The sequence below is a fragment of the Salvia splendens genome, chromosome 2 (assembly GCF_004379255.2).
Source record: "Salvia splendens isolate huo1 chromosome 2, SspV2, whole genome shotgun sequence".
NCBI lineage: Eukaryota > Viridiplantae > Streptophyta > Magnoliopsida > Lamiales > Lamiaceae > Salvia > Salvia splendens.
Genome location: NC_056033.1, coordinates 32,770,126 through 32,781,682, shown reverse-complemented (window position 1 = coordinate 32,781,682; position 11,557 = coordinate 32,770,126). Strand labels below are relative to the sequence as shown.

Genomic DNA, 11,557 nt, shown 5'->3' with positions numbered 1-11,557 from the left:
CTGCTAAGATTAGATTATTAGACTGACATTAAATTACTTATCGCATATAGAGTTGGTCATTTATGTTTTGTATCTCGACGTTTATATATATTCTCTCATTCCCTTAAAATTATGAACTATTTCCATTTAGTGTGTCTCTGAAAAGTATGAACATTCTAATTTTGAAAACTTTTTTCTATCTAAGAAGGTGGAACTCATTTTCCACTAACAATACTTTAAAACCTTTTTTTATCTATCTCTCTTACTTTACTAATTATACATTGAAATCTGTGTCAAATCAATTGTTCATATTTTTCAGGGACGGATGAAGTATATATTAAAATCAAAAATTAAGGATAATTAGTAGGGATTAGATATTTTTTTCTTTTTTCCGCATAGATCATTTCACAAATTTGAAACTAAACTTCATTATAATTTACGTCATTAATGAAGTTGCCTATGATCATAACATTTAATTTACGTCATTAATCATTATATTGAATGTACTCAATCACAATACAAGCATATTAATCTCACGATAGTTAAGGGATATTGTCATTAACCTCACTACAAAATTCGAGAACACATTTCATTATAACATTTGAATTTTGATAGAATCCTTATAAAACTACTTTTAATTAGATAAATTGTATGGCAAAAATAATTTAAACCGTGCGACTTATACGGAATTGGAAGTTCTTGATATATTTTAGGAGTGCCTACTACAATTGAAAATGAAGAGTAACTTTCATTACAGATTTAGGGCATTAGCAATGGGGCGCCCTAAGGCGCGCCACGTCAGCAGTTTTATCCTCCTACCTCCCCACTTGCAGTGGGGCGCCCTAAGGCGCGCCACGTCATCATTTTTTTAATATTTACAAAATCCATACGAATTTTAAAAAAAATAATACATTGAAATAAGAATTTCAAAAACTTCATTTCATTTAATAAAAATTAATACATTACAATGCGAATTAAAAAAAATGCAAACTCAGCGACGGCGGTTACGAGCCCACACTTCTTCAATCATGTCGCTCATGAGCTGCGCATGCTCAGCCGCCGCTGCCGCCGCCGCGGCCGCCGCCTTCTTCTCGCGCTGCATTTGCGCATAGCATGCCGCCATGGCCTCTTCAACGGCTGCATCTAATGCTTCGTCAAGCGAACCACCGGATTCAGACGAACTAGAACTATTGGTGTCGCTGAGATTCATTTTGGTTGGATGTAGAGAGAGAATATGTAAAGATATAGTCGATATGTTCGTATGCACAACTGAATGAGAAACGAGATTTAAATAGAAAATCAAAATCGCGTGCCATCGTCCGCTTCGATCGTCCGCAACCTCCACAATGGGGCGGACGATGGCGCGGACGATGGTCATCGTCCGCGCTATCCTCCGCGACCGAAGTATAGGGCGCGGCTATCGTCCGCGCCCTATGGCACGCACCCGCAATGGGTGCGGACGATGGATGGCGCGGACGATGCGCGCCATCGGGCGTGCCATCGTCCGCCCATTGCGGATGCTCTTAATTTGAAGATGTACTTCAACGTAGCATTGAATATATACTTCACATAGCATTGAATTTACTTCATCATAATAATGAATCATAATATTGAATTACAATATTATAATATTAACGTGCATTATTATAACCAAATATTGAAGGCCTAATTAAGTATGACTTTAGCGATTTGTATTCTTATTTTTTCAAAAATATCGCGTATTTTATGCATTATATATATATATATATGTTATTTTTTTCACATAAATATTTTCGATTGATACATCTAACAATTTTTTCTCAAATTAAGAAAAAGATGTGATGATTGTTGATATGTCTTCTTGCCCTTTTGGCTACAATCTACATGGTTATTACTGTTGAAAAATCAGCAGGTTATTTTAAAAAATTTAAATTTATGATTTTTAATAAGTTTGTGATTTTGTATAAATAGATAGAAAATATTTTGACTAAATTTAGTACTATTATTTATTTGAGAAGTGTTGATGCAATTTTATCGCATGATGTAATTCTAGTTCCAAGTTTCATCCCATGATTTTATTGACCCTAATTCTGATCAGAAAAAATTGTTTAATTAAAGCCTTCTTGTGACTTGGTCAAAATCAAATCATAATGCAACAATCTAATTTAGGTCATTACTTATTTACTAGATCTGCGTGATGGGTCCTCAGTATATGGGACCATCAATCCAATTGATCCAACGCTAACCAGCCATCCACCTTACGATTTAACCATTCAATCCTAGCCGTTCAAATAAGTCGGTTATTGACTATAAAAGGACGTCGAGATCTCGCTCTATTCCCTTTTGCGCTGTCCTTGAAAATTAGGGTTGCAGTCTCAAGTTCGGAATTTTGAATTGCAAGGTTAGATTTCATGCTTCTATCTATGAATAAATTATTTTTTGGAAGGTGTTTTCTTTTATCTTTTCCAATATCGTTACTTCTTGATTTTATTTTGCTTATTTTAATTTTGATTTCCTGCTTGTTGTACTGGTTTTGTGTTAAGTTCAATCCAGCGGTTAAATCTATTATTCCTCAGATTGTGCAATCGGGGGGAATGAATTTGCTTCTCTTCTAGAACTACGGCTGCTGTTTCCAATCCCCCCCCCCCCCCCCTAATTCGAACTTCGTTTTCAAGCGTTATAGGCTGTGTGCATCAAAGTTATTTTGAAAGCCGATTCTCTTGTTTTTGTACCCAAATATCGAAGGTTGACCCCCCACCACCAAATAATACTAAAAAAAACAAAAAAATTATTAAAGCGGGAAGGACTTTCGCAGTGTGGTGTAATTGGGATGAAAAACTGATGCAAATCCATTCATTCCTTTATGAAATGATTTTTGGAGTTTGTTTTATATTTAATAGTATTTCTTTTATATAGCCCCAATCACTATCTAAGAAACTACCGCATATTTTGTTGGGCTCTAACAATTCTCAATTTGAATTTGTAGCTATAAAATGCCTCGCTACGAGGATAGGTATGGGAGCAGTACTCGCCTCTATGTTGGTCACTTGTCCTCTCGGACCCGATCCCGGGATCTTGAGCACGTTTTTAGTAGATATGGCAGGTACTTAATTGGCATTTTGTTATCATATCTGGTGTCTTTTAGTTTGTGTTTCCTTGATAATTTTAATTTGTATGCTTCACACTTAGAAATTGGAGTTGTATTTTTTTGTACTTTGTGGATCCATCTATGTTTAATACTACATCTATCATCCTCTGCTTAAAGCTGGAACTTTGTGGACGAATGTTACATTCTTACGTCTCTTTATGCCACCCATGTTCAATTCAAAGTATTACTTCATTCCGATTTTAGTACAAATTGCAAAAGATTTTGGTATGTCCTTCCTTATAGAATAAATAAGGGAAGTTAAAATGGTTACCTTTTGACTTTCTCCCTTATCTGCTGATTTATACTTCTGGTTTATCCCCCCTCTATCATCGTGCAACATCAGAGGTTGCTATATGGGGTGTAGATTCGCTTCCCACCTCTTGCTAAGAGCATAGTTGCTTTCCAGGCATGGTTGTTGCTTGGGCATCATTGTGATTCTTGTTTTTTGTGAAGGAAAAAAAGTGTCTTAGGTTCTTTTGAGTTTGACTTTAATGATTCTATTGAAGGTTCTGAGCCTTTGCCTGACCTGGTTGTCAATGGTGGGAGGGTGGACTATGCCTGACCTGATGGTCAATGGTGAGAGGGTGGACTTGGTGGAATTTCTTGCCGATTGTTAGAAGCCTTTGGCGATTATCTATGTTGTCTTTGCATGTTTTTATGGAATTTGCCACAATCAAACTGGTGTTTAGTTCGTCTTGAGGACCAAGTTTCATGCACTGCAGTTCGTAAGTAGTTTTGATGGCCTTACTGTTTCTGGAAACCATTTCCGCAGAGTACGCGATGTGGATATGAAGCGAGACTACGCCTTTGTTGTATGTACCATCTATCTCAGTGTCTGAATGTTTGTTGAAATACTTTTATCGTTCATCTTAAGATCAACTGATCACATATTTCTCAACTATACTATTTGGGTTTCTTGTTGGGGAATTTTTTTGCTTGCCTTGACAGGAATTCAGTGATCCACGGGATGCTGATGATGCTAGATATAATTTGGATGGGCGTGATGTGGATGGACGCCGCATAACTGTGGAATTTGCCAAGGGTGTAAGTACTTCTAGCATTCTCTTGTTAAATGCCTGTGATGTAGAGATAGTGAGATATAAAAGCTGCCTTTCTTTTCATTTTCGTATACCTGTACTGAATATAAAAAATTCCCTTTTAAATAATCCACAGCATGTTCTATATGTTATTATGATCCATGTCATTTTTTGGCACATGGTTTAGGTTTTGTGGTAGAATACTGTGTTGCCAGCATTACCTGCATGAATTTGAAACTTATTAGTGATAGAACTCGTGGATTTTGCTGTACCTTCTGACATTGCGTGATATGGGACACAGGTACCACGTGGGCCTGGAGGGGTTCGGGAGTATGTGGGCCGAGGTCCTGCTCCAGGTTCTGGCCGCTGCTTCAATTGTGGCATTGATGGTCATTGGGCTCGTGATTGCAAAGCTGGAGACTGGAAGAATAAGTGTTACCGCTGTGGGGAAAGAGGTCACATTGAGAGGAACTGCCAAAACAGTCCTAAGAAGCTCAGGTATGCATTTTGACTGGCTTCTTGAATTGATTTTATACCAGCCCATATTTTCCTTGTGTCTTGTTTTATGCTTCAAGTTGATAGGTTTCCTGCCTTGTCCTGTTACTGACTGTTGTGAACATTGATTAGATCTTGCTGAAATTTTATCATTGTTTATATAATCTAATGCTTCTAATGTCTTGGTAATGCTTCAGTAGTGGACGTGGTCGAAGTTACTCGAGATCTCCTGTGAGGTCACGTTCTCCTCGCCGTGGTGGCTGCAGTAGGAGTAGAAGTTTCAGCAGAAGCCGCAGCTACAGGTTTGAGCTCTTGGCCTTAAACGAACTATAGGGTGTTTAATTATTATTTAAATATTACCAGTTCCTTGATCCCTTCCACCTCTGTTCAGCCGGTCAAGGTCCCCTGCTGCCAGGCGAGGACGTGATGCTGATTATAAAGAAAGGAGGTCAAGGTGCCCACTTGATGAAAGCCCAGATCTTAAGAGGGCTGGGACTCCTAAATCAAGGAAGCTCAGTCCTACACCTGACAGGGATGTGCCAAGAGAGCAAAGTGCTTCCCCTAGTAGAGGCAGGGTGGAGACTGAGCAAGATGGGTACAATAGTGATAGCCCAAAGGAGACTAGCCGTAGTCCTGTCAGTCCTGCAGCTAGGAGATATGAAGAGAGTCCTTATGAGGAAAATGGCCGCAATCGCAGCCCTAGTCCTCGAGAGGACAGAAGCCCTGTTGAGGATGATGATCCAGTACGCTCTCCCCGCGGTAGTGCCTCACCCTGAAACTATTTGTAATGTGGACACTAACTTGGGATTTATGTAGTCTCTGCTCTACACTTGTGTTGTCGTTTTGTGAGGTACTAAAACTAGTGTTATGTTGAGCTGTGGATTGGAGAACTTCCAAGTTTATCTTTCAGACTACAAACTTTTATGTGTCGTAATTTATCTTGTCAAGCTTTTAGAGCAAATGATTATGAATTGTGAGAAGTTTTATTGTGTGATATTTATTGTTCGTGCTCTTCAACTACATTATCATATTTTCTTTGCCGAATGCACGTCTGTAGAACAATGACAGTCACCCGTGATTTTGTTATTATTTGATTAGTTTCATTTCTGAACTGGTTTCGCAGCAGCAATGATACCAATTGTGAGACTCGGTTATATACGATTGTGGCTTGGTTATACAGCCTGCTTTCGCCATCACTCACTCTTTAAATATTAAGTGTTTTGTTTCATGTGAATAATGTGATAAAGTAAAATAACTCTCAAGTAGTTTTAAGATAATCAGAAATGGAATAACTCAAGTAATTAGAGACCAAGGGAGTGTGGTTTGAATCATTTGATCAATCTCTCTGGAAAATCACAATCGTTTCTATTTTAACGCGAAGGGACTGAAGCAATGTGGTTCTACAAGAGCAAGATGTGTGATATTTTTTGCAGCCGCCGCCTCAACGTGGCGCGGTGGGATACTAAAAGAGCCTCCCCCCTATTATTTATTTATCTCTTGACCATTTCTAATCTACATTAATCATGAGCTAATGTCACTTTTTTACTTTATCTCTTACAATAATTCATGTAGGCTGGACTCGTTGTACCACCAGATCGAGCATCCCTTTGTGGCGGTATGCTTGCAATAGTGTTCTGTTGGAGTGCCGTCCCTATGTGACAGAACAGCTCGTCACATAGAGCATCATTGTTGATGATCCAAGTTGGAATATAAGATACTATGATTTAAATCTTGACCACTCGATTTCTCCACGTGATATTGATATTTATTAAAGTAAAAGGGTATTTAATATTTGTTAAAGTAAAAGGATAATGGCATGTCAGTCATTTTACAATATCTGAAAATATTAAATCTTTTATAACTTTCATGATTTAGATTATTTTTTACAAATAACATATTAAATTTATGGTAATTTCATGAGAATTCTAACATATTCCTAATTGCATATATTTGCATAGAGAAAATTGCTATTTTGATTAACTTAATAATATATAATATACTGATTAAGTTTATAATATATGCTTAATATACACTGAGAGTTTTTAATATTAATTAAATTTCTAATAGTATATGTAAAATGAAGACAATCAACATAATCATAACAAACAATCAATTATCTAAAGGGTATAATCAATATATCTATAACATACTCTCTAACAAACACGGATTTTGCATGTTTTTAAGGATTAGATTTGGCTTGTTTTAAATGTCAATCATGCAAATTATGTTCTAAAATTGCATATATTGTACATTTGGTATTTTTGACTTGTTTGTTGATAAATGATAGAAAAAGACAGAAAAAATGTGCAAAAAGGTCAAGGTACAACAACCTCAGTTCAAGCCGAGTTTCCCGGCAGTGTTGAAGTCCAATCAGTGATTATTGCATACTATTCTCTTCGTCTTCGAAAAAGCTTCGCGTGGATATCTTGCACGTTTCAATCGGAGTTCTGTTGAGAAAATTATGACCATTTTACAAATATTACGCAATGCAGTCAAAGCTGACGGAAATTTAGGCGAAAATTCAGGGAAGAAAATAATTGCCCAAATCACTCCGATTTCTTGAAGGCCCGCGAAAATTATCAAAAATAAACATTTTTCCAACCTATAAATACCTCTTAACCTAATTCATAATTTTGATCTCAGATCCTCCAATCCTTCTCCACCCCCCTTCAATCCTTCTCCATCTCGAAGCCTCCAATCCTTCCCATCTCTACACATTCCTCCATCCCATCTTCCACACTTAAATTCCTCCATCTTCCATTAGAGCGGAGCTCTGCAGATCCAGGCAAGAGAAGACTGAAGATTTAAGATTCAACCTTGGGTTTTATCAATTTCTTTCATGTCTCGTACTTTTATTATATTTACTACTTGTCTATGAGTAGTTAAATATCTTTTTGTATGGTTTTTTGGTGAAAACTATTATGAACATGTTTTGATTTATTGAATTGAACATTTTCCTAGCTCTTGTAATTGTTTTGCTTGTTCTTGTGCTTTTATTGTTCTTTTGTCTGGCCAGCTTTAAAGCAATGTTCGTTTAATTAGATTAATCGAGAGATATCTAGTTTTACGTGATAAGATAAACGAGTACAACACATAGGTTTATCTGCACTCGAGAGAGGATCCTTTGTGAGGGCTTGAGCCTTGAGTCTTAGGAACTTAAGTTGTTAGAATCTAATCTATTGGAAGGAGACTTTGATAGTTAGAGTCTAATCTACGGGGTAGATGCACTCGAGAGAGGGCTTACCTAGAATGGCGACTTTCCTAATAATCTTAGAGACACATAAAGGTAAAGGTTCTGTGAGATTAATCATCACTAGGTTGTAGTAGTTGGATCCTAAAACTTTAGATTCTTTAGTCTGTTTTGTATTATTTGTTTCTATGTTTATGTTTTTCTTGTTTTCTTTTTATTTTCAGTCTAGCTTTATAAAATCAACCCAAAAATATTGTGTCTCTAAATAGTATATGACGCTTAGTATTGCAATCTTATTCCATGTGTTCGATATCCCGGTACTGACCTTTAGCTATACTAGATCTACCATTTAAACTTGCAGGTATTTTTAGTGCTAATAAATACTGCATCACCTTCGTCCATAAAAATTTGTTATATTTCATTTTCTGCACTCGTTTTAGAAAAATAATACTCCATCCGTCCCCAAAGAATATGCACTTTGGATTCGGCACGAGTTTTAATGCAAAATTGGTAAAGTAAGAGAGAGATAGAGAGAAAAAATAAATATAGTATTGTTAGTGGAGAATGAGTCACACATCATTAGAGAGAAAAGAGTTTGCAAAATTAGAAAGTGCATATTCTAGTGGGACGGACTGAAAAGGAAAGAATGCATATTTTTATAGGACGAAGAGAGTAATAAATAGTTCAAATGGAGAGAGGATAAAGTAAGAGTGTATAACATAGATAAAAGTCTTCTCTATATTATTTTCTCTCTTACTTTACACTCTCTCCATTCATTTTTCCAAAACGAGTGCAGAAAATGAAATGTGACAAATTTTCAGGGACGGATGGAGTATAAATTATGCCACCATTATGTATGGTTCTATATGCAATTTCAAAATGTGTAACATCCATTTCCGGAAGATTAAAAAATGTGAACCATTAAGTGAATTTAGTTGTTGGGTTAACCTATTTTGAGAATTTGGCATTACAAGTCCTCCATATCGCTTTCCGTTGCATGAGTTTGTTTTCTCCAAATGTTAAAAGCTTTATTTTCTTTTCCTAGAAAAAGCACTCAAACTTTCATAAAATATCTTTTTGCAATTGTTGGTTGAAATGACCGTATTACAAAGATACACTAACCGGGCGTAATACAATCCAATGAAGAACGGAGAAATTAAACGGAAATAAACTGAATTGAAATAACAAATAAAAAAATATAAACCGTAGATGTAATTTGTAAGCCGAGTCGAGGAGTCCTCTTTCCGCAAGACGAGATACTTCCCGATAGTGCTCTCGGATTGACGTGTCGTCCTCAAAGATAAAACGACTTCGTCTTGTTCGTTGCAGCACCGCAAACATAACAAGCTCCGGCGAACTGGATGATCGTGAGGGCAGAGCTTCGACGGAAGACTATGTAAAGAGAGAGCTATGCAAATGATATGCTTGGTTTGCAATGTGTTGTGTGGAATGCAAGGGATGCATGCCTATTTATAGGCCAAGTCCAATGCATGTAGAGGAGTCAAAGTAGTCATTAAGGCTAATTGTAACGGTCGGCGGTTACAAACGTTACAGACGTTACAAACGTCAATCATGGAGCATGAACCTGGACGGATGTATCTAAATACCTCTCAAGTAGTTGTTCATTCCAGAAATATATCTGGACGACCCGATCAATGCGCACGCATTCTACGAAGCTTTCTCCATATACTCATTTGCCGCATTGTTTTGTCTATGTGTCCAAAATAAGATTAATTAATTAATTAATTACATATCTCCATATATTGTGACATACTTCAATATATTATTTCTCACTCACCAGGAATCGGTTTAAAGAAAGTGAATATACCACAATCATCTACTCGGAGTGTAGATCGATTATAAATTATTTAATTATTTCAAAATTAAATAATCCATCACGTGTACGACCCGGTCCAATTGCGTTGACCGGACTACGATTCCAACAGCATTTTATTCAAAAAAAGGTACTACTAGTTTTTATGTAAACTGATTTGAAAAGTATTCTCATGGAAACGTTCCTTCTCTTTTCTTAATAAATACATTGATTGAATACCCCCGCACAATATTTTATGTAGATACTGAAAATAAGCTAAAAGGTTGGAGGTTAATTATAAGCTAGTAGGAGGAATATCCTTGTGAAGAATGAGCAGTCATCTAATCTTTGGATATCATAAATTTGATTGGTAATTTTCCTGTAGGAATATTTATATTCTTATATGTGACCTATGTAGATATTGGTTTAATATTAAAGTTCAAGTTCATACTTAAAGTTGGATTCTAATATAAAAGACGATACCGTGATGGATCGGTTTCGATTAAAGAATTAGAATCGGGTGTATTGATAACCCTCCTCTCTTACTTTATAATAGAATATTATATATACATGAAAAGATAATATATGTATATATAATAATAAATTATAAATATGCATATATTAAAGTAGTGATTATATATGTGTGTAATGCCGTGGAGGCGGTTGGCTTATGTATGGAAAAGTAGTTATTTTAATATAACTTCTATTTGGTTATTATTTTGGAAAGCCACGTCCCTTCAATTGTTAGTTAATGGTATCTGTTGATTATCTATAAATAGATGGAGATATCATACTAATAATATACGAGAAAAATCATATGCATGCAAAGTGATATGCATAAAAGTATAGCATTATCAAATGCATGAGAAAAGTACAACATCTCTCGGCAATTTACCTACGTAAATATATAGTCCATATATATACATACTTATATGTATATAAAAGATAAATGATTCTTTATCCATTAAAAGAATCATTAAAGGCTAAAGGTTAAAGAGGGGATAACATCAATTATGGAGGATCTAGCCAACGAGAGGACTAACATCAATTGGTGGATTTCAACCTCTACATCAAATGAAGAAAGCATGGATGGAGGTTGGTGATTTTATCTCCACTTATAGTATAAATATGTGGTTGCATTAATTCGAATCTAGAATCTGATTTCGGTATAGAAATCGGTAAAGCATCGACAGATGGCTAACAGTTGGTATCAGAGCCAATCTAGATTTGGTTAATTCACCATTTATGTGATTTCAAAATCGAAATTTGAATGGTCTAGGATTTTTTCGATTTTGGTTAATATGCTTCCGCTTGTGTGTTGGGTAATTGTTTTATGAAATGTTAAAACAATATTAGGATATTCTACCCATTAAAGATTTCAATATTTAAATAAAATATAACTTGTTTATCACCAAAGTGGTCTTGTTATATTGCATTTATTTATTGAAAATGATAAATGATAATAAATTGATCATGATTATAGAGATGCTATAAATGACATAAGAGTTTGATTGATCAATTATTTTATTATCTATATACTGGGAGATCACCCAAAGGTGGATCATTGTATATAGTTAATAAATACAAAGTGGATTAATCATTTATTCATGTGTCATTTAGTATGTAAGCCCAAAGGCAACATGCTTATTTGATATATGTTTAGTTTGATTAATTGTTAAAGAATATATTCTAGCATCGATGAAAGTACGTGTGTTTAAGTATTGCCCAAAGGTTGCTTGAATGCATGTTGTTTAAAGTTTATTACAGTTATCTGAATCTGTGTTAAAGTCTCAAAGCACTAATAGAAAGCATGTATATATGTTGTAGCCTCATAAAATATGTATGCATCTGCAAACTCTGTCGTTAAGTTCGACGGGCAGAACTATGGTGAATGGTCAGAACAGATCCGGTTTTCA

At 35.6% G+C, this 11,557-nt stretch overlaps 1 protein-coding gene across 2 annotated transcripts; it reads left to right on the top strand.

Moving 5' to 3' along the window:
* The first annotated feature begins 2,297 nt into the window (after positions 1-2,297).
* LOC121792271 (serine/arginine-rich splicing factor RS2Z32-like) lies at positions 2,298-5,634 on the top strand. 2 transcript variants are annotated; one of them, XM_042190143.1, is made up of 7 exons: positions 2,298-2,359; positions 2,945-3,061; positions 3,879-3,918; positions 4,055-4,150; positions 4,445-4,641; positions 4,836-4,940; positions 5,030-5,634. In XM_042190143.1, the coding sequence occupies exons 2-7, from the start codon at positions 2,952-2,954 to the stop codon at positions 5,412-5,414; spliced, it is 933 nt and encodes a 310-aa protein (XP_042046077.1). In that variant the 5' UTR covers positions 2,298-2,359; positions 2,945-2,951; the 3' UTR covers positions 5,415-5,634. The 2 variants fall into 2 exon arrangements, with proteins under 2 accessions (XP_042046077.1, XP_042046078.1); XM_042190144.1 differs by lacking the exon at positions 2,298-2,359 and having other exon boundaries at positions 3,613-3,918.
* The last annotated feature ends 5,923 nt before the right edge of the window (positions 5,635-11,557 follow it).